General features: G+C 45.9%; 2 protein-coding genes across 2 annotated transcripts; one reads left to right on the top strand and one right to left on the bottom strand.

Moving 5' to 3' along the window:
* Nucleotides 1–7,371: 7,371 nt before the first annotated feature.
* LOC125510824 (actin-related protein 7) lies at nt 7,372–13,382 on the bottom strand. Its single transcript, XM_048676090.1, has 7 exons — nt 13,101–13,382; nt 12,796–13,014; nt 10,995–11,136; nt 9,583–9,827; nt 9,179–9,362; nt 7,951–8,018; nt 7,372–7,874 (listed from the first exon to the last, which is right to left on the bottom strand). Exons 1-7 carry the CDS (start codon nt 13,176–13,178, stop codon nt 7,722–7,724), a joined length of 1,089 nt encoding a protein of 362 aa, XP_048532047.1. The 5' UTR covers nt 13,179–13,382; the 3' UTR covers nt 7,372–7,721.
* Nucleotides 13,383–13,491: 109 nt separating this feature from the next.
* LOC125510823 (pentatricopeptide repeat-containing protein At5g14080-like) lies at nt 13,492–16,468 on the top strand. Its single transcript, XM_048676089.1, has 3 exons — nt 13,492–15,040; nt 15,127–15,657; nt 15,844–16,468. Exons 1-2 carry the CDS (start codon nt 13,492–13,494, stop codon nt 15,432–15,434), a joined length of 1,857 nt encoding a protein of 618 aa, XP_048532046.1. The 3' UTR covers nt 15,435–15,657; nt 15,844–16,468.
* The last annotated feature ends 7,296 nt before the right edge of the window (nt 16,469–23,764 follow it).

The following is a 23,764-nucleotide window of genomic DNA, read 5'->3' as shown; positions in this document are numbered from 1 at the left end:
ACTCCCCTAGGGTTTTTGGAATATTGGGGTATTTATAGAGCAAAGAGGCGGTGCGGGAGGCCATCGAGGTGGACACAACCCACCTGGGCGCGCCTAGGGGCCCAGACGCACCCTGGTGGGTTGTGCCCGCCTCGAGGCACCCCCGCCCCCAGGTGCTTCTCCGGCCCATTGGGTGTCTTCTGGTCCATAAAAATTCCACAAAAAGTTCTGCTGCATTTGGACTCCGTTTGATATTGATTTTCTGTGATGTAAAAAACAAGCAAAAAACAGCAACTGGCACTTGGCACTATGTCAATAGGTTATTCCCAAAAAAATGATATAAAATGATTGTAAAACATCCAAGAATGATAATATAACAGCATGGAACAATCAAAAATTATAGATACGTGGGAGACGTATCATCCACCCTCGGGGCTGAGGTTTGTACCAGTAGCTATATGTTTAATCTCTCTCTCTCTCTCTCTCTCTCTCGTGTTTTTGAGATGTCATGATCTTGATGTATCGCGGGCTTTGTTAATATAGTTGGATCATATGGTGTTTTCCCCTCTCTATCTTGTTGTGAATTGAGTTTTCCCTTTGAGATTTCGTTTTATCGGATTGAATACTTTTATGGATTTGAGAACACTTGATGTATTGCTTGTTATGAATACTCATGGTGACAATGGGGTATCATATTGATTCACTTGATATGTGTTTTGGCACTCAATTTGTGGATTCCCGAGGTGACATTGGGGTAATCTATGCATAGGGGTTGATGCATGTTCTTGTCTTTGTTTCTCTGGTAGAAATCTTGGGACACTCTTTGAGGTTCTTTGTGTTGGATTGAGTATTATGAATATGAAATTGTTTGATGCATATCGTATAATCAACTCACGGATACTCGCAGTGACATTGGAGTATCTAGGTGACATTAGAGTTGGTTGATGTGTATCATATGGTGTTATTTTAGTACGAACTCTTGGATAGATCGATCGGAAAGAATAGTTTGGTGTTATTTTAGTATGTCCTCTATGATAGATTTATCGGAAAGAATAGCTTTGAGGTGGTTTCGTACCCTACAAACAATTTCTTCTTATGTTCTCCGCTAGATAAGAACTTTGGAGTGATACTTCATCGCATGTTGAGGGATGGTTATATGATCCTATTATATTAGTATTGTTGAGAGATTGCACTAGGGAAAGTACGGACCCTAGGCCTTGTTTCCAAGCATTGCAATACCGTTTGTGCTCTGTTTTATCAATTGCTACCTTGCTGTTTTTTATTGTTCCTATTACAAAAATCAATATCTACTATCATCACTATGCTTTTATTACCATGTCTTCGCCGAACTAGTGCACCTACACAAATTACCATTATATTTGGTGTGTTGGGGACACAAGAGACTTTTTATTATTTGGTTGCAGGGTTGTTTGAGAGAGGCCATCTTCATCCTACGCCTTCCACAGATTGATAAACCTTAGGCCATCCACTTGAGGGAAATTTGCTACTGTCCTACAAAACTCGATGCTTGGAGGCCCAACACGAGTCTACAAGAACAAGTTGTGTAGTAGACATCAGTATGATAGAGAAACTGCTAGCTAATCCTTATGCAGGAGATGGAACACTACATCCTTATATGCATCTAATCTATGTGGATGAAGTTTGTGGATTATTTATGCTTGCAGGTTTGCCCGAGGATGATGTCAAGAAGAAGGTCTTCCCTTTATCCTTGAAGGGAAAGGCATTGACATGGTATAGTCTATGTGATGATATTGGAGCTTGGAACTACAACCGATTGAAATTGGAATTTCATCAGAAGTTTTATCCTATGCATCTGGTTCATCGTGATCGGAATTATATATATAATTTTTGGCCTCGTGAAGGAGAAAGTATCGCTCAAGCTCGGGGGGGCTTAAGTCAATGTTATATTCATGCCCCAACCATGAGCTCTCAAGAGAAATTATTATTTGGAATTTTTATGCTCGGCTTTCTCGTAATGATCAATCCATGCTTGATACTTCTTGTACTGGTTCTTTTATAAAGAAGACTATTGAATTCAAATGGGATTTATTGGAAAGAATTAAACACAACTCTGAAGATTGGGAGCTCGACGAAGGTAAGGGGTCAGGTATAAACCTTAAGTTTGATTGTGTTAAATCTTTTATGGATACCGATGCTTTTCGTGAATTTAGCACTAAATATGGACTTGACTCTGAGATAGTAGCTTCTTTTTGTGAATTATTTGCTACTCATGTTGTTCTTCCTAAGGAGAAGTGGATCAAATATCGTCCTCCCAAAGCTGAAGAAGAAACTATTACTTATAATATTGATCCAATTGTCCCTACAACTTATATTGAGAAACCACCTTTTCCTGTTAGGATAAAAGAACATGCTAAAGCTTCAGCCGTGGTTCGTAAGAGTTATACTAGAACACCTACACCCCCTGAACAAATTAAAGTTGAACCTAGTATTGCTATGGTTAAAGATCTCTTGGTCGATAATATTGATGGACATGTTATTTATTTCTTTGGTGAAGCTGCTAGAATTGCTAGACCCGATAATAAAGATAAACATAGACCTGTTGTTGGCATGCCTGTTGTTTCTATTAAGATAGGAGATCATTGTTATCATGGCTTATGTGATTTGGGTGCTAGTGTGAGTGTAATTCCCTTTACTCTATATCAACAAATTATGAATGATATTGCACCTGCCTAGATAGAAGATATTGATGTTACTATTAAGCTTGCTAATAGAGATACTATCTCACCAATCGGGATTGTTAGAGATGTTGAAGTCTTGTGTGAGAAAATAAAATACCCTACTGATTATCTTGTTCTTGGTTCACCACAAGATGATTTTTGTCCCATTATATTTGGTAGACCTTTCTTGAACACTCTTAATGCCAAAATAGATTGTGAGAAAGAAACTGTTAGTGTAAGTTTCGGGGATGTGTCTCATGAGTTTAATTTCTCCAAATTTCGTAGACAACCCCATGATAAAGAATTGCATAGTAAAGATGAAATTCTTGGTCTTGCTTCTATTATCGTGCCTCATCTGATCCTTTAGAACGATATTTGCTAGACAATGAAAATGATATGTTTATGAATAAAAGAAAGGAATTAGACGAGATTTTCTTTAAACAAATGCATGTCTTGAAACACAATTTGCCTGTTGAGACTCTCGGAGATCCTCTACCACCCAAGAGTGATCCTGTGTTTGATCTTAAACAATTGCTTGATACTCTGAAATATGCTAATCTTGATGAAAAGAAGATATAGCATGGTATTATTAGTGCTAAGCTTTCAGAGCATGAAGAAAAGAGATTATTGAAAACTCTGAAGAAGCACTGTGCCGCTATTGGATATACTCTGGATGATCTTAAGGGCATTATCCCACTCTATGTCAACATAAAATTAATATGGAGCCTGATGCTAAACCAGTTGTTGATCACCAATGACGGTTAAATGCTAAGATGAAAGAAGTGGTAAGAAATGAAATATTAAAACTTCTGGAAGCATGTGTAATTTATCATATTGCTGATAGTAGATGGGTAAGTCATGTTCATTGTGTCCCTAAGAAGGGAGGTATTACTTTTGTTCCCAATGATATGAATAAAAGGTAGAAGATGTATGACTGCTATATTCTCTGACTTTTGTGAAAAGATTGTTGAGGTTTTCATGGATGACTTCTCTGTTTATGGGAAGTCTTTTGATGATTGTTTAAGCAACCTTGACCAAGTTTTGCAGAGATGTGAAGAAACTAATCTTGTCTTGAATTGGGAGAAGTGCCACTTTATGGTTAATGAAGGTATTGTCTTGGGGCATAAAATCTCCGAAAGAGGTATTGAAGTGGATAAAGCTAAAGTTGATGCTATTGAAAAAGTGCCTTGTCCTAAAGATATCAAAGGTATAAGAAGTTTCCTAGGTCATGTTGGTTTCTATATGAGATTTATTAAAGACTTCTCTAAAATTTCTAGGCTGGAGACCTCTACAACAACACCGAGACCCGAGGACAACACAGACCAACGTACTCCGCCCATTACGCCAAGAGGAAGTCGGCAAGTGGACGACAGGGCTTGGACAGATCTAGAGAAGGCGTCAGTGATGGTGTACATTGCGCCTTGGAGGCCCACGCCCAGTGCAGTAGCCGACACAGACTTGAGCCGCGCCACCGACACTTCTCGGGCAACAAGACAACGCCTCCAAGGAGGGAACAACGCCATGCCGCCACTGCCGCCTAGTCCGGGAGGTCGGACCATGGGTTTCTCTGAGCACGACGACATGAGTCAAATTGGGGCCAAAGCAACGTCTCTAGGGAGGGGACATCGCCCTTGGATGTCGCTGTTGCTAGCCTTGGCGTCGCAAAGCAGGGGTTTCTCCCAACACAAGAACACAAAACCCAAAGTTTTGGAGCTGCGCCATTAGGCCGCCCACCATGACGAGAGGCGTCGCATCTCGCAGCACATCAGCCACCACCATCTCTGCCACCACCTCGCACACGGAGCCGAAGCCGCCCACCGCCAATACCACCACCAACCATCCAAGCCGCCTCGCTCGCCGGACCTAGGCCACCAGCGTCATGACCGCCTATAGCGGAGAAGAGGCAGTGTGCCTTCTTCCCCAGCATGCACTGGCCAGTGCCACCGGAGCAGGCCCGCCTGGCACCGCGTCCCCACAGCCTAGGACAGCACCTCCACATCCACGGCGTGTCAAGCCTCACCAATGGGAAGGATACAACCAATTTCCACCATCCTCCGCCTCCAGAGCCGCACATCCACCCCACCACCATCCACCTTCTCCTCGGAGCAGCGACCACCTCTAACCTCCAGTAGCGGCCACAAAAAGTTGAGCCACCGCCCTTGCTGAGGCCAGATCCAGACGGGAGGGAAGTTTCCTCAAGTCGTTGACTCCGCCAAGACCACCGCCGACATCACTCCTCCCGCCTGAGTGATCCGAAGCTCGCAACTGATGCTGGCATGCGCACATAGCCGCCCTGCGAGCCTACGTCGCTCCGTCTGATGCGAGAGGAAGAGAAAACAGTCCCCGTCACTGTGTGGGCTCTGCCCAGCGATGCCCTCCAGCTATGGCAGAGGAGGGGTGAGGTGGGGGAGAGCTACAGCGGTCGGCTAGGGTTTCCTCCCGGGTCGCCTGCAGGGGCGACACGAGTGGGGAGAAGGGGGAAGGGAGCTCCCCTCTGGGGTTGTGACCCTGGCTGGCTCTGAATTGAACGTTTTTCATGGCAAATTATATTGACGCGAGGATGAAAATTTTAGTTTGTAAGCACGGCAACTTTCTAGGAAAAAATAAACTGATACGGATTTGCCACGTTGGTCAACTAAACTTGTCATCCTCGGCATACACAACTTGCCATGAGAAAATGTTTGATCTGCCATGGCTAATTCAGGTCCCTTTGATTTTTATAATGTGAACAAGTAAGGATGGCAATGGGTCGGGTTTGGATCGGGTTGAACAATCTCAAACCCATATCCATGTCCATGAAGACAGTCTTTGCCCGCCCATGAAAAAATCCATGGGTGAAAAATTGTGTCCATGTCCAAATCCGATGGATATCCATACCCATTGGATATCCATTGGGTCCTCTCGAGACATATAAATAAGACATAACCCAATATTAACATAAACTCTTCCATTCTTCACCTCGTGGTAGGCTAGGCTTCACTTATGGTAAATTAACATCCACTAACAAGCTAAGATCATTTAGTATTTTTCTAACAGATGAGAATGACGAGTCATCTAAGAATGAGGTAAAAATAATGGAAGGGGTGTTGGAGTATGTTACAGAGGGGATTGAATGTCAACTAAAAAAAGTTACGATGGGGATTGTGTAATTTCTTATGCATGTTTTAGATAAAAAAAAGTGTAAAATTGTTGTGGGACATACGACCGTGGGGCAGGGATAGCAGATTTTCCCCCATTAAGTCATACTATCGGGTCGGGTTTGGGTATATCCATGGGTACAAGATTATATCCATGCCCTATCCACGAACAATCGGGTCGGGTTTGGGCGCCGCCCATGGACACAAAAGTATATCCAAACCCTATCCATTCGGGTCGGATATCCATGGATAAAATTGCCATCCTTATGAACAAGCTGCTGCTAGACCTGTATTACCCTTCTTCTTTACTAATAAGCTGAAACAAATATTTTGCCTTCGTTCCAAAAGATAATCTCTAAACTCCACGAACTCACTCCAGTTTCGTCTAGAGGAACGGCGACACTTATTTTGGGACGGAGGAGGAAGTAGATGCTAATCATGCCACTGTGGTGCTGTGTAAGTGTGTGTCCGTCGTATCAAGTGTTTGTTAGCAAAGACCCATCGTGTAATGTATGCCGGCAGCAGCGCCGTCCTGTTACTTAGCCCGACAAGGACTAAGACGGGTCTGCTTGACAGGGCGAAACCCACATGACGGGCATTCTTAGCCGTCTCCCTCTCCTAATAATATATAAGCATGCGGCTCCCACCACCACCAGAGACAAGATGGACAACCTCCATTGGCCACACACACCTCACGCACACGGGCCCTAATAACCCGCAAGCGCATTATACAACCTGAAAGCCAATTATTCGGTTTAGACGACCGCGGGCAGCCTTTGTTGGGCGCCAGATCGGGCACCCCACTGTTGGCGCATGCAACGCAACGCAACGCAAGGCAAGGCAATGCGACCCTCTCGTCTCGACCAAGATCCTGCTGGGCAGACATGGCGGCGTGTCATGTCGCTGTCGGAGCTTCATCGTCGGACGGGCGGACGGACGGCATCAGGAGCTAGCTGCTCATTACGGAGGTCAGCACAGTGTCACCTTTTTTCCTTTCTATGGTTGGGCAGGTGGGGTCCCAGCTGATTGAACGACGCGATCCACGGTGCCGTGCTGTGCTGGCTCGTGGCCGTGGCGGTAAAACCGAGTGGACCCTCTCCTCTTTTTCCTTGAAATGAACCGGGGATCGATTGAATGAATGAGCGAGTGAGTGAATGAACCGAGTGAATCGCGTGCTGACACCAAGCGGGCCGGTGACGACGGCGCGCACTGTGGAGGGAGCTTGGCGGCTTCCCGTTGGATGGATGTCGCAGGAAGGGCCTGCCTGAGCAGGGCACTGTGGGAACCATTAACTAGAGCTTGGAGATGGCACGGGATGTCCGGGGGCCGGACGGTACGTATGTAGATCATCAATTCCTACCAGAACTCGTACAACGACGCAAAGACTTGACCGGACGGCGTGTATCTGTGTATGTGGATCGGTCGTCGACATCAATTTCCACCAACTTCTGCACCACGGAGAGAATGCAGGCTGGGCCCATACTACTGCGACACAGAGAACGTTGGTAACATTTCCGTAGGCTTCGTCGAACGGGCTAAAACAGCACAACGCAGCGTGAGCGAGAGAGAGCAACGCGATGCACTCCCGCGAACAAATTTGCAATGGTACGACACAGGTACAATGGGCTAGCACTCCTAATAAAAAGAAGATAGACGGCAATCTGAATAGCTAGCTACTTATCATCTAGCTCGCCAAGCTAGCAACAACGACACATCCAAACCAGAAGCAGAGCCAGAGGCCATGAATGGCTCTCAGAGGCGCCCAGCATCAGAGGAGGAAGGGCACCACACCAATCCAGTACCAGTGCCGCTGGCCCCTACACGCATCATTTATCAGTTGCCAACACGTACGCGCACGGTGTGTCATCCATCCTGTGACTCGAGTAAAGGGCTGGTTCTCGGTCGCTCAGAAGCACTTCTTGTGGACGATGGACGGGCCAGTCTCGTCGTAGTCGCCCTTGGTCACGTGCTGGTTCTGGGGGAAGACCACCTTGGCCAGGATCGCGCCGCCCAGCCACGCCGAGTGCCGCGCCAGGTCCTCCGGCATGTACTCCGGGGCCTGGACGGAGGAATGCAGGTTTGGGTTAGTAACTGGGAATGCCGAGAGCAAGAGCGCACCAGTTTAGGGGGTTTACCTTCACAAGAGTTGGGCGGATCGCGGAGGCAGACAGATTCGCTTCTCTCTGAAACCTGTCCTCGAAACCTTTGGGAACAGTGAAAAAAAAGGGTTAGTTATCCACTATGAACTTTGGTCATTATCAACATGAGCATAAGCAAGGAAGCAATGAAAAAAAAATGCAAGGCACCAGCCGTGCCATTAAACGAAGCTTGTTTGAAGAAGCCTGCGAGTAATGATCATCTGAACTGCTGAAATACGATACCTGCTTATTGATGTCGGTAAGGCATCCTAAGGCGACAACCCACTGCCTTGAAGCCTAAGCGACGACTAAGCGCCTAAACGCGGGAAAAACTCGAAGGCGCTGCCTAGGCGCCTTGCTGCCTAAGCGTCCAAGGCAGGACACCTTAGAGCACGGTTCATAGTATAGCCAACTGTTGGCTATATGATGTTGCCATGTCATATGTAGTCATCACTTATAGTCACTCATACAACAAGGTTAGCTATAAGGTAGGCTATAAGAGTACTACATTTTTTTTCCACCTTCTCTCTCTCTTTCTTCACATTTATTGCATTTGACTAGGAGTACGCATATAGCTAGGCTCTTGCATGAGCCCGCTCCCATTATTTTTTCATGTCTCTCTCCTTCATATAGGCAAAAATGCCATGTAAGCGGGCTATAAGCCCATTATTGTGCTTGCTCTTAAAAACAATGGCTATAACCAGCATTACTAGCCACAGCTCTTCCAAAATGCTCCACCACACGTTTCAGCATAATGTTGATTGTGTTATCTGCATATCCACACGGACACTAACAGGAGTACAAGATATTCCTGAGTCCTACATAAGATTCTGATTTCTTTCCAACAAAATGAAATCCCCAGGTCCCAACACCACGGGTACTCAAATGAGAGAACTTCCAAACTGGCCCCGTTTCCTCAGTTCTGGGACATGGATAGAAACAAACTAGACCGTTGCTGCATAGGTCATACGCCACTAGCATTCAGACAATCAATTCATACAGCATCTACTTTTCATAATTGTGTCATGCAGAATGTAGTTTTTTTTAATGATGCCGTGTGCCACAGGGAAGCATATATTATCATCCATAAACAGTAAGCCTAGCAGGTTACTAGTATTTATAGCTAATAGTAGTTGGCATGCATTTTCCATGTAGAATATAAGATAGAAACCCCAAGAGTTTTAACCAAGGAAAAGGCATCTTGCAGAGGAGAGCAATAACTAACCAGTCATAGATACAGTGCCACCACATAACATAGTGTTCTCCAGCAGTTGCTTTTGGTACTCTGATGCGACGTTTGAAACACTAGTAATTAGCTGGTGGACAATGCCATAATCTTCTAAGCCCAAGATGCTTGGTTGAAACAAAGCTTCGCCAACTATATAGCGCTCTTTTTCAATTGTTATAACCTGGAGGAAAAAGTGTTTAGTGAACAGCTATTCTATACATTCAGGGTGATAAATAAACATCAAAGCATTTGATCAACCTAAGGATGATAATTCACATAATTATCATGCATTTTATAATGAGAAAAATTGCACGCTAAGTGCTCTCTATACATGTAGATGAACAGGTGGATGTTTGACAGAGCATTTACACCAAAGCAGTGTAACATAATTAATAACGAACCTGTCCATCTGGAAGAGTGTGAGTTTCTGGCTGGCATGTACTTGCTATAGCTTCAAAGGCTGACTGATCTTCTGTGCAGCATGCATACTGCTCTTTCAGCCTCTCAACGTCAGAAATATCAATGTTTACTGATGGGTTGGACTTCTTTAGTTCTTGTGCAAATAGGTTTGTCAAGTCAGTTCCTCCAATCTCAAATCTCTTCGACGCTACATGCTGAACAGCACCTTCACAAACTGGAGCAATATCTGGACAGCCAATACAAAAGAAGGGCACTTGTCAAAATTTGTCCCATGTAATTTAGTAAGCACACAGTGGACAACCAATGCTGAACAACTTTCTCTTTAAGGACTGGTCTTAATATATCTGTACAGTGGCTCGCTTGGTATTGCTGCATCGTGCTGCAGAATCTAGTTAGGCTTGGTTTTACTGTATCGTGCTGCAGAATCTAGTTAACTGAAAGAATCTATACTAGTCCAACTCAAATATTTATGTTCTGATTGTGACAAAGGGGTAGCCAAGTACCCCCAACTTATTAACATATCCAAAAATAGTAAAAAAAAACTCCTGGGGAAGAAAAGCCACCACAATGCAAATTGTGAAGTAATACAAATATAAAGCAGTTGCGAAGCACAATTACGACTCACATCTGAACTACTGAACAAATAAACTATAAATAGAATTTGTTCCCGGATTCAGACTCCTAGTATTCCTTCACAAGCCCATGAACAATATGTATTGATTTCTTGTGTTAATACAAAAATATATATTACTGATGACAAAGCACACACAAAAAATGTTACATTCCCTCCACACCTTGTGATCAAGAGGGAGGAACCCTATTTGGGTTAAAAGTACAGAAGAAGATGAATAAACCATTCGAATAAACAAGGATTACTTAAAAAAATAAAGCTGCAGAGAGAAATGATCTTCGGATGAAGGAAATGCGACACAACATGTACAAATTACACATACCAGAAGACAAGAGAAGACAGAAACATTTGAAATACAAATGATGGTGTGTATACTATATTACTGACTGGAGAGGGTTAACATAAGCATCATTGCTACCATTTAGAAGAATTTATGTCATCCCTGTATGATGTTCTTGCAATGTGCTTAAAGATCATCAATCACTGGGTGACAATTGTGTTGCACAAATTTGAGCTCAAAAGGGAATGCATATTTTCCCTGCAAGCCTTCGATATGTGCTAGTTTTCACCAAGGTTATTCTAGAGTGAGTAAATAAAAGATACTGAAAGAAGTATTAAACGTAAAATCACCAAACCAAGGAAACATAAAGTCAATAGCTTCAGAACAAATACCATATCATACAGACATTACACAAAGGCCACATATGGAATCAACAGTGTCGCAATTCAAGTTCAAGATACAGCTGGATTTGGTGATATTACCTATTTTCCCATGTCCAATGTCAACCGTACAACCCGAAATGCGACCAACAGCATAAAGGGACAATACAGCCTGTTCAGAATCATAAAATCCTGATACGTTGAATTTTTCGAACATAAGTTGCACTAATTGCTCCCGGAGAGCCTGCAGAGAACATGACATAATTGGAGAATTAGAACCAAATGCAAGACCAACACGATTGGTAAAACCAATTGATTAGCTGCACTAAAATATGGATAATGTCAAATGGAAAAGGCTTAGCAAACAAGCAAGAGAGAGATTGTATTACAGATTGAGAATCATGAAAACTTATTTAAGTGGCATTGCAAATGCTTTTGAAAAAGCATATGCATTTTCTGCTTTTTACTAACCATTTGAGAGCATTCCCTTTTTATAGAAGAAGTGGAACTGGTAAAGACTTCCACAAATAAGTGGATTATATAGCACAGCACAACAACCAAAAGCTGGCCCTTAAAAATGTATGAAGACCGTAAGACCAAAATCGAAACAAATCCACGACCTTAACGATTGAGGAAAAAGGGGTAGGTATTACTATGGCCCGAGTCTTTTCTTCTTTCAGCCTTATCTCATAGCGAGGAATGGTGCGTGCTAGCCTTCAGACTATAGTTTGAGTGCTACATCATGCAATATCTGCCACTGTTAGAACTTCATTCAATTCCAATGATATCAATATATGGAAAGCAATGTACCAGGAAGACTACTGGGCACCATATGTTGGTAATTTCCAAGTGATACAGCTGCAGATAACCTGTTCAAACTCTAGCCCAGGGGGGTGTCCTGTTTGATACCTAACCATGCCATGCCTAACTCTAGTCACGAAACAGTTGTTTAGGTATGAGTTTGCTTCATTGCCGCAAATCAGAATGTGACTCATTACCCTTTTCTTAGTTTCTTGGCCCACCTGTTAAAGACTCAGGTTCCATGGGTAACTTTACTGAACTTGCAGTGGCCATTTTGATAAAAAAAAATTATGGCAAGGTTGGCCACAAACATAACATACAGTAGAATTTAAAATGCACATCAAAACCCAAAGCTAGAATTATGTAGTAAGATTCAAAAGTTAACCAAAATAGCACAAAGATTTTGAACTAAAAAGCACAAAATGGATATGTGGCTCACAGTAACCTTTTTGGGAGTCCATCATCTCTACTCGGATAAGAGAAAACTAACCATGCCCAATTGTGTAATGTGTGTAAACCACTACACAAACGCACTACCAAATAACAAAAGAACTTTACACATAATCAAATAAATCGGTAGAGAGATAGCATAAGGAGAATTATGGCATTGGACGACCAGTGAGAGCTTAATGTGGTTCTAAACCAAACCTTTCCATCAAATCAACATGAACTGAAGTGTTTGATGATGGGGCATCCACGTGGTCAAGAAACACATGTGAAACCACTTGAGGATGTAGCAGATGATTTTATTGAAGAAGTGGACTTTTCCAAGAGCTCAGTTGTTAAATGTGGACTGTTTTGTTTGGAATGTATATCACATGGACCTATAGTCCAGTGGAATTGAGCCCATCCACAAAAGGAATAGCTAATGTCATTTTAGGCTGGTAGAAGTGCGGAATCGCATAAGCCAACATGCGGGTTAAGTTGGTGTGCCAACACCCAAGACCACATAACTCAGACCCAATTAATCCTGAAACCTAGTACGTAATAGCAAACCCTGAACTTTTACCTGGTCCAGTATTGTGTTAAATTGCAACAAGTCTATTAGGCACGAACACATTTAAACGAGCCTGAAGTCAAGCAGGGAGTGCAGTAGTAGCACCTTGGGCGTGAAGAGTGGCTCGGTGAAGAGGATCTGGCCCTCGTCCCCCATCTCCCAGCCGATGTTCCTGTAGAGGACGTAGGTGAGCAGGTCCTCCATGGCGTCCCAGTCCTTGACGAAACCGCGCACCACCGGATGCACCACCTCCTCCACCACCGCTGCCGCGCCGTCGGCCACCTCGTTCTCCTCCACCTCCGTCTTCATCTTGGAGGGCATCACCTGACCACACACGCGCGCATCGAACAGGGGGCTCCCGCGAAATCTCGAGCGAATCGACGGGGAGCAGAGGAGATCTGGCGACTCACCAGCCCCGGGGCCTGGTCGGGCAGCGCGATGCCGGCCTTCAGCAGCTTGGACCCCGCGTCGACGACCACCGCCTCCATGGCCGGCGGCGGGTGCAGGCGGGGAGCTCCGGCTCCGCGGCGGCGACGCAGGGAGGTGCGGGCGCTAGGGTTTGCGCCGAGGATTTTTGAAATTTTTGGGCCTCGCGGGAAAGGGATGGAGAGGTTTTGGAGGATTTAGCGGAAGAGTGGGGAGGAAGACGAAGCTCTCGCGGCAGAGGAGATCTCGCTGCGGCCGCAGGGCGGAGCGAGTGGGTGACTGGCAAGCGGCGACCGGCGAGAGGCGGGTTACGTATTCCTAAATTACGCCTCTGAACAATGAAAGTGTTCTTCACTCTACGCCTTCGGTCGTTTAATGTGGATCCCGGCCGTCTCTGCCGGCATGGCCCCACCGTGGTCCGCCCCGCGCCAGCTCCTCCTCCACCGCCTCGCCGCCGCGCGCGCCATCTCCAGCCGGGCCTACCCGCCGCCCACCTCGACCCCGGAGGCCTTCCACGCGCACCTCGCGGCGCTCGCGGCGCCCTCCCGCGCGGGCCACCCGGCCACGCTCCCGTCCCTCCTCGCCGCGCTCTCCCGCGCCCGCGCCGCGCGGCTGCCGCTCCTCCCGGCCACCCGCGCGCTGGCGGCCTCCGCGCTCCTCCGCCACGGCCGCCTCCCCGACGCGCTCGCGCACTTCAGCCTCCTCCCGGACTCCGCCGCGCCGCCCGCTCCGCTCGGCAACTCCCTGCTCGCCGCCCTCGCGTCGTCCGGGTCACTCGCCGCCGCGCGCAAGGTGTTCGGCAGAATGCTGTCCAGCGGCGCCGAGCTGGACACCGTCGGCTTCGGGGTGTTCGCGAAGAGTGTGGGCAGGAGGGACGGGCTGGACGAGGTCCTGCGGCTGGTGAACGCGGTGCATCATCGGGAGGGCTTGATCAACAAGTCTGTTGTCGCGGCGATGGTTGCCGACGGTCTGTGTCGGGAGCGCAGGATAGAGGATGCTTGGCGGGCTTTGGAGGATATGAGGTTACGTGGATGGAAGCCGGATTTTGTGGCGTACAGGATTGTGTCCGAGGGGTTCAGGTTAGCTGAAAGGGCAGAGGAGGAAGGGAGGATCTTGAAGCAGAAGAGGAAGCTCGGTGTTGCACCAAGGAAGGTGGACTACAGAGAGGTTTTGCTTGCGCTGGTGTCTGGCAGGCAGATTTCTGACGCGAAGGAGATGGCCGAGGCGATTGTATTAGGCGATTTCCCAATTGATGACGACGTGTTGAATCTCTTGGTGTGTTCGGTGTCCGAGGTTGATGCTGATGCTGCCATTATGTTCTGCAAGTTCATGATAGGGAAGGAGAGATTGCCAAGTATACAGATGCTCGTACAACTTTGCGAGAGCCTTTGCAAGAATGGCAAGGGCAATGAGATGTGGGAAATGTTTAGAGTGCTTTTGGATAAGGGCTATTGCACGAGTGAGAGGGAGTATCATTTGGTGGTGTCATTCTTGGGCAAGGCAGGGAAGGTCAGAGAGGCATATGATGTGATAAAGGAGATAAAAAGGAAGAGGCTCGATCCTGGCATTTCATCATACAATTCTCTCATGGTAGCACTCTGCAGAAATGACCTCCTTAGGCCTGCTAAGAAGTTGTGGGATGAGATGTTCACCAGTGGGTCTAGTCCAAATCTGCAGACCTACAATATACTTATAACAAAATTTGCAGAAATTGGTGAAAGTGAACAAGTCCAACAGCTGTTTGATCACATGGTCCAGAAAGGAGTGACCCCAGATAGTACAACATACACATCAGTCATTACTATGTTGTGCCAAGAAAACAAATATGAACAGGCTGAGGAAATCTTCAACAAATCTGTAGCGCAGGATCCTAAACTAGCTAGTTCAGTGTTAACTGTGTTTATCATTGCACTCTGTAAACAAGGTATTCCTGTCCTCGTTATTAGGTATTATTGCTGCTTTACTTTTTCTGTTGTCTCCTTGTAAATGTAATCCTTGGAATTTTTTCAGGTGGCTTCAAAACAGCATTGGGTGTTATGTCAAGTCTTCCATCCAATATTGAGAGCTCGAATTCACATGTTATTCTGTTGAAGTGCCTAACAGATGTTGAGGAAATTGAAATGGCTTCTGAACACATAAAGTGGATTAGACGCTACTGCAGCTCTGCTTTTCAGAATATAATGAATGAACTCATGGCTTCTCTTTCCACTTCTGCTAGCCTTCAACCTGTCAGGAAATTGGTCTGTTATTTACATTGTCAGGGGCTTGTTAATGAAGTTGGCCCATGGATGAAGTTGATAGAAGATGATTATGCTTGAATCACAGGTTCAATGGTCATATCATATGATACCACTTGTCCATTTTGCCAAGAATGCACAAAGTGTCTTGAGACTATTGGAGGTCAGGCTTCAGTGCATTACTTCACAAAGCGATATTGATACTTCCCTCTGATGCATCGAGTTCTCAGAATTACCAATGAGAAAATGACCGAGATTTCTGTAAAGATCTGGTTTGTGCTGATCTATTCTGAGCAATCCTGAGGTATCATTTCTTTCACATCACCATTTACTGTAGATCGTTAGTATTTGTATTCTTATGATTATGTGACTTCTGTAATTTTGCACCTTTTCGCCCACAAATATCATCAAGACGAAGAGTCTAGTTGTCATTTGTGCACCATATTATATGGAAATTATTCATCTCAGCGACAATTTCTTCTGGTTGCAGGTTTGGGGCCACTGTTCTATTTTGCTCCTACTGCAAAATAAATCTGGTGTTTATTGGCCATATGCTTGGCTGGTATAATGTGGCGATTGTTTTGGGATTACATTGAGCGAGCATAATGAAATTTACCTTTATCCAAGGAAGCACTTCATTATGATGGTTCTGCCGCTACTGTGGGTATGCCAATTGCGGTCATGGAGGATCAGAATGAGTTATATGGTGACTAGTGGATTCTGAAACTGACCAGGTTCGTTGTGTTATAGAAGGTCAAGGCAATTCTTGTCCATCTGATCTCCTCCCCCTCAGAGACTGCTGAAAGTTCTGTGAGGGTTGGTGGCACTTTCACGATGGCATCCTACACTGTATCTAAGGTCCCTGTTGTGGATTCAGCTTGATTTATGTCATGGAAACAAGGGCGTAGGCTGCACTCCATTTTTGGAATTGTACATCGAGTTTCTGTGGTTCGGACAGATACTCTCTGATTAAGGGTGTTTTGTCGACATTTTCGATGCCTCGGTAGATTGTCCATAGATGCTCGTAGGTATGGTTCTGGATTCGACCCCATCTGTTACTCAAGCATGTTGTATACTTCTGTCATCTTCATTGACTGAAGAACCAGTTAAAACCATTGTCGAAAAAGCATATGCATAGTTCTGTAGAGCGATCAAATAATAAGGAAGCAGGGTAAAATAAAAAAGACATGCGTAGTTCCTATTTTCCCACTACCCTTCTCGCATAGCGGTATGGATATTAGACACATTGGTCAAGCTTTTATTAATTCCCCTATGCTTAAACGTGATCTAGTCTTAAAAGATGTTCTTCATGTTCCTCAAGCCGATAAAAACCTTGCCTCTATGTCTCATTTAGCCACTGATAATAATGTCTTCTTTGAAACTCACCCTCGTTACTTCTTTATCAAGGATCGGGCAACGAGGGAACTTCTACACCACGGTAGATGCATTGGCGGCCTCTACTCCATCACATCCGGAGCACTTAGTCGCAAGCATCGTCAGGTCTACTCCGTCATCAAGCCCTCCTTGGCAAGGTAGCATCAACGTTTAGGACATCCTTCCTCGGTCATAGTTAAGCAAGTAGTCAATAAAGGCAAACTTTCTTTGTCACACAGTCCTATTAGTGATTCGGTTTGTGAAGCTTGTCAATGTGCCAAGAGTCACCAACTTCCCTATCCTAAGTCTAGTAGTGTTTCTCATGCTCCTTTAGAGCTTATTTTCAGTGATGTATGGGGACATACCCGAGATTCCTTTGGCAGAAAAAATATTATGTCAGTTTTATCAATGATTACAGCAAGTTTACTTGGATTTATTTACTTAAGTATAAATCTGAAGTCTTTTCTATATTCCAAGAATTTCAAAAACTTGTTGAAAGACACTTTGACAGAAAAATATTAACAGTCCAAAGTGACTGGGGAGGGGAGTATGAGAAGCTCAACTCCTTCTTTCGTAGTATAGGCATTGCACACCATGTGTCTTGTCCCCATGCTCATCAACAGAATGGCTCTGCCAAGCGTAAACATCGCCACATTGTTGAAGTTGGCCTCTCTCTACTTGCTCATGCCTCCATGCCTCTTAAGTATTGGGATGAAGCTTTCATCACTGCCACATATCTTATTAATCGTTTGCCTAGCAAAGTTATTGGAAATTCTACTCCGTTGGAACGTCTTTATCATCAAAAACCAGACTATAATTCCCTCAAAACTTTTGGGTGTGCATGCTATCCCAATCTTCATCCATACAATCATCATAAGCTTGAGTTTCGTTCTACTCAATGCATTTTTCTTGGCTATAGCAATCTCCACAAAGGCTACAAGTGCCTAGAAATTGCTACTGGACGTATTTATATTTCTAGAGATGTTGTTTTTGATGAAAATCTCTTTCCATTCGCCAAGCTTCATCCAAATGCAGGCGCTCTCCTTCGTGCTGAAATAGCCCTTCTTCCTGATCACGGGGGTGAATTAACTAAAGTTGATCATGTGAAAAATTCCACAGAAAATTGTTTTTCTGCAGATTCTGGCCGTCATTTTATGTGTGCAGGTCCAGAAAAAAATGGCACAGGGTCCAACACTGATTCGGCTGGCAGCGGCGTCGGATCCCATGCAGATTCGCACGTCAGCGCTGCTGCACCTGACAGCGCGCGATCCCAAGAGGATAGCCCTCCCCTGCATGCATCTCCTCGCACGCCAGTGGCCGACCGGGTGGACCCTGCCTGTCCCGATGCGCGGTTGGCTGAGGCCGCCAGCCCAGGCGCGGGTGCACGCACGCGCGTGGCCGACAGCCCCCACCAGGTGGACCCTGCCAGCCCAGGCGCGGGCGGACTGCGCGCCACTTGTCCGCAGGACGACGAGGCGCAGGACGCGATGGCTGATTCGCCTGGCGATAGGAGATCACCTGCGCCTGTGCCGACAGGATCAGAAGCAGGTGCAGAATCCTCCTTGGATCTGGTGCCGGCATCTTCTGTGGATAATTCTGCTCCAAATGCTCCTGGATCTTCTGTGCCTATATCAGCAGTTTGTTCTTAGGCTCCTCGTCGACACACTCGATCACAGTCAGGTATCGTCAAAAATAAAGAGTACAATGATGGTACGGTACATTATGATCGTGTCAAACGTGCTTTTCTTACTAGTGTTGGAGAACCAGTTAATTTGCATGATGCTCTAGATCACAAAGAATGGAAGGCAGCTATGGATAATGAATATGATGCGCTCATGAAAAATAGAACTTGGCACTTAGTACCCTCAAGGAAGGGCATCAATGTCATAGATTGCAAATGGGTCTATAAGATAAAAAGAAAATCTGATGGAAGCATAGACAGATACAAGGCTAGGTTAGTTGCCAAAGGGTTTAAACAGAGATTTGGTATTGATTATGAAGATACATTTAGTCCTGTTGTTAAGGCAGCTACCATTCGACTTGTATTGTCTATTGCTATTTCTAGAGGGTGGAGTTTACAACAGCTAGATGTTCAGAACGCGTTTCTTCATGGTGTTCTTGAGGAAGAAGTGTTCATGCGGCAGCCACCTGGATATGAGAGTCAAAGCATGCCAAATCATGTCTGTAAGTTGGATAAAGCTCTGTATGGTTTGAAACAGGCCCCAAGAGCTTGGTACTCAAGGTTGAGCATGCAGTTACAACAACTTGGGTTTACACCACCAAAAGCAGATACTTCATTGTTCTTTTATCATAAGGGTAATATTACTATATTTGTACTTGTTTATGTTGATGATATAATTGTTGTGTAACACCCCGGATGTAACTTTCCCTATTTGTACTCCAACTCTTGCCATTTCCGGCGTTAAGCTATATTTATTTCTCGGGTTCGGGTCTTTGTCTCCGTGTGTTGTTTTCATTGTCATGCATCTCATATCATGGCATCATGTGCATTGCATTTGCATACGTGTTCATCTCATGCATTCGAGCTTTTTCCCCATTGTCCGTTTTGCATTCCGGCGCTTCGTTCTCCTCCGGTGGCCATTTCTAACTTTCTTTCGTGTGTGGGGATTAAACATTTCCGGATTGGACCGAGACTTGTCATGGGGCCTTGGTTTACTACCGGTAGACCGCCTGTCAAGTTTCGTAGCATTTGGACTTCGTTTGATACTCCAACGGTTAACCGAGGGACCGAAAAGGCCTCGTTTGTGTTGCAGCCCAACACCCCTCTAATTTGGCCCAAAACCCACCAAACTCTGCTCCATGTCCTAGAGCGTTCGATCACGATCGCGTGGCCGAAAACCGCATCTCATTTGGACTCTCCTAGCTCCACTTATGCCTATAAATAGCCCCCCCCCCCCGTTTTCGGATCTCGGATCTCTCCCCGTCCAACCCTAAAAAAAACTCCAGATCCGCCGCCGACGGACGTGTCCGGAGCGGACCGCACAACGTCCGCCGCACCCCTCGCCCACTCGCCGCTCGCCACGTGGCAGAGCCACCTCGCCGCCGCCGCCGCCGGGCCCGAAAGCCCACGTCCGGCCCCCGCCTCCACCTCGCCCGGGCCGCACCCTCCCGCGCCCGACGCCGCCCGGCTTCCGCCGTGCCGCCCTCGTCGATCCCCGGCGCGCCACCGTGCCCGCACGCCGCCGGCCGGTGCACCACGCCGCCCCGCCGCGCCGGATTAGCGCCCGGCCGCCGCCTCGGGCCACGCGACGCCGCCCTTCGCCGCCGGCGCGCCGCCGCGGCCCCGTCCCCGGCCTCTCCTACCTCTTCCCCGAGCTCCGGCCGTCCCTCTCCTCTCCGGCGATTCGTGCTACAGTGTTTCCGACGAACATCGAAGAACGCGCCAGATCTGGATCTGGGTCATCTCGATTGACTTTTATCTCCTAACCCTAATTTTTCGAGCATACTTTGACCTGCCATATCTCCGCATCCGTAGCTCCGATTTGGACATATAATATATCAAAATGTTCGTCTCGACGAGTACATCATTTCATTCCATTGCATCATTTTCATTTGAGTTCATCTTGATGCCCAAAATGCTGTTAGAAGGAGGCTTCATGAGTTAATTGTCAGATCTGCTAGTTCATCTTAGACTTTTGTCATTTTTGCCATGATTCTTGTGTGCATGATATGCCTGTGAGTCCTTCATATGTTTTGTTAAGGATTTTGTCTTCTTTCCAGAGGTGCAACCCATGCATTTTTAGGATGTGTGTGGTGACTTGTGCAAGCTTGCAAAGTGTGGCACCCGGGAAATCGGTTTTCAGGGACTTAGTAGTTTTCACTAAGTCTGGGATTATTTAGTTCATGATGCCATATGTTCAGCTTGTTTCCTAGTGATCCGTGCCTCTTTTGAGGATGATCAGTAGAGGAGTTTTGTTAATCATGTTATGCTCTATACATCCATGTCTTTGCTTGCAATTATGGAGCAACATAGCTTGATTCAATCGAGCTCTACTTTTGCTTCGTTGTGAATCTGGGCAGATAGTCAACTTGTTTGCGATTTTGCCGATGTTGTTGTGGCTGATCCGTGCATGCTATGCCATTGTTCTTGCCATGTATAGCTAGCATTTTATGCCTTCTTTATAGATGTATGCCTGCCTTGCCATGACTTGCACCGTGGTGAGTGCATCGAGCATGTTTACATGCCTTCGTGAGTTATATTTCAGCATGTCTCAGTTTTCACTAAGTCTGAAAACTGATTGTGTTAGCTATGTTCGTGTGCCTGTTAGTATATTTTGTGATCCCTTTTGGCCCCAGGTCACTTTGGGTCTTTTGTTAAGCTTGTTGATTAGCTCCATGCCATGTTCTTACTTGTCATAATCAGGTCATGTATCATGTTGTTTTGCTGCTCCGAAGAGGGCTTCGTGATCTGAAATTTCAGACAAGTGTTAATTTCACTAAGTCTGGAATCTGTTTTGCATTTGCGTTTTTGCCATGCCTGTTTGAACCTCATAATGGATGAATTGGCCGTGGCTCAGTGCTAGTCTTTTGTTAAGCATCTTGTGTGCATCCCTGCCATGTATTTTGTTGTCATGTTTGGTGGCTGTAGCATGTTCATTTCATTGCATTTAGATGCCTACTTGCTGTAAATCGCAGACCGGTGTCATTCTTAAAACGCTTGCCATTTCCAAACCGTAACTCCGATTCCGGCGTTCTTTATATCGTTTTCAAGAGATTTCATCTCATCTTTCCAGTGGCACCCTTGGAATTCCAAGTTGAGGCCAGGTCCATGCATTTCCTGTCATATCTTGTATTTTGCATCCCGCATCGCATCCCGCATTGCATCCCGCATAGCATATCATCATTTCATCTTATTGCTTGGTCTTGCACGTGGTTGATTGTATCCTTGTTGCTTGTTTGTCTTGTTGGGTAGAGCCGGGAGACGAGTTCGCTACCGAGGAGCCCGTTGAGTTTGCTTGTGAGGATCCAGTCAACTCTGACAACTGTGCAGGCAAGATGATCATACCCTCGAAATCACTACTATCTTTGCTATGCTAGTTTGCTCGCTCTTGCTATGCCAATGCTACGATGCCTACCTTTTGCTTGTCAGCCTCCCAATTGCCATGTCAAACCTCTAACCCACCTTGTCCTAGCAAACCGTTGATTGGCTATGTTACCGCTTTGCTCAGCCCCTCTTATAGCGTTGCTAGTTGCAGGTGAAGATTGGAGGCCGTTCCTTGTTGGAACATTTATTTACTTGTTGGGATATCATTATATTGCTATGATTATTTTTAATGCATCTATATACTTGGTAAAGGGTGGAAGGCTCGGCCTCTCGCCTAGTGTTTTGTTCCACTCTTGCCGCCCTAGTTTCCGTCATATCGGTGTTATGTTCCCGGATTTTGCGTTCCTTACGCGGTTGGGTTATAATGGGAACCCCTTGATAGTTCGCCTTGATTAAAGCTTTTCCAGCAATGCCCAACCTTGGTCTTACCATTTGCCACCTAGCCTCTTTTTCCCTCGGGTTTCCGGAGCCCGCGGGTCATCTTATTTAAACCCCCCCGGGCCAGTGCTCCTCTGAGTGTTGGTCCAACCGAGTAGACTGCGGGGCCACCTCGGGGCAACTTGAGGGTTGGTTTTACTCGTAGGATGTCTCATCTGAGTGTGCCCCGAGAAAGAGATATGTGCAGCTCCTATCGGGATTTGTCGGCACATTCGGGCGGTGTTGCTGGTCTTGTTTTAACCTGTCGAACTGTCTTGTTGTACCGGGATGCCGAGTCTGATCGGTGTGTCTCGGGTGGAGGTCTATTCCTTCGTTGACCGTGAGAGCTTGTCATGGGCTAAGTTGGGACTCCCCTGCAGGGATTGAACTTTCGTAAGCCGTGCCCGTGGTTATGGGCAGATGGAAATTTGTTAATGTCCGGTTGTATATAACTTGAACCTTAATTAATTAAAATGAATCAACCGAGTGTGTTACCGTGATGGCCTCTTCTCGGCGGAGTCCGGGAAGTGGACACGGTGTTGGAGTTATGTTTGCGCAGGTTGTTCCTCTAGATTCTCGCTCGTGCTTTGCCTCCTCTTCTTGCTCTCTTTTGCGGATAAGTTAGCCACCATATATGCTAGTCACTTGCTGCAGCTCCACATATATTTGCCTTATCCATTCCTATAAGCTTAAATAGTCTTGATCGCGAGGGTGCGAGATTGCTGAGTCCCTGTGGCTCACAGATACTATAACTCCAGATGCAGGTCCAGGTGATTCCGCTGCAGGTGACGAGTACGAGCTCAAGTGGGAGTTCGACGAGGACTCTCAGCGTTATTATGTTTCCTTTCCCGATGATCAGTAGTGGTGCCTAGTTGGGGTTCGATTCAGGGCCTTGTCGCATGTTGGGTTCTTTTCCATTTTGGCACCGTAGTCGGGCCATGAGTGTTTGTATGATGGATGTTATTTATGTACTTTGATGTGACGTGGCGAGTGTAAGCCAACTATGTTCTCCCCCTTTTATTATATATTACATGGGATGTTGTAATGATTGCCTGACTTGCGACATTGCTTTCAATGCGGTTATGTCTCTAAGTCGTGCCTCGACACGTGGGAGCTATAGCCGCATCGAGGGCGTTACAAGTTGGTAATCAGAGCCTTCCCTGACCTTAGGAGCCCCATTGCTTGATCGTTTTTAGCAGCCGAGTTGTGTCTAGAAAATGTTTTGAGTCTTTAGGAATTATATATCGGAGAGTTTAGGAATTCTTTTTACTTCCCAGTCTCCTCATCGCTCTGGTAAGGCATCCTGACGTAGAGTTTTGACTCTTCTCTTCTCAAATTTCACTAAAAAAATTTAGGATCACGCGAGTATCTTGGATTTGTTCCGATGGCTTATGATGAGAATACTGTCTTGGTGCCTCCTGTCAGGGGTTTAGTGGAAGTGTCCCGGGGAGTTGAGCTCTGAGGTGTTGTCATCATAATTTTATCATTGCAATTCTGGAATACTTGAGATATGTTCACCGACATCGAAAATCTCTTTTATGCAGTTCGTTGGTGA

Source organism: Triticum urartu, chromosome 5 (assembly GCF_003073215.2).
Source record: "Triticum urartu cultivar G1812 chromosome 5, Tu2.1, whole genome shotgun sequence".
Taxonomy (NCBI): Eukaryota; Viridiplantae; Streptophyta; class Magnoliopsida; order Poales; family Poaceae; genus Triticum; species Triticum urartu.
Note: the sequence above shows the minus strand (reverse complement) of the source record. Positions and strands in the feature narration are given on the sequence as shown.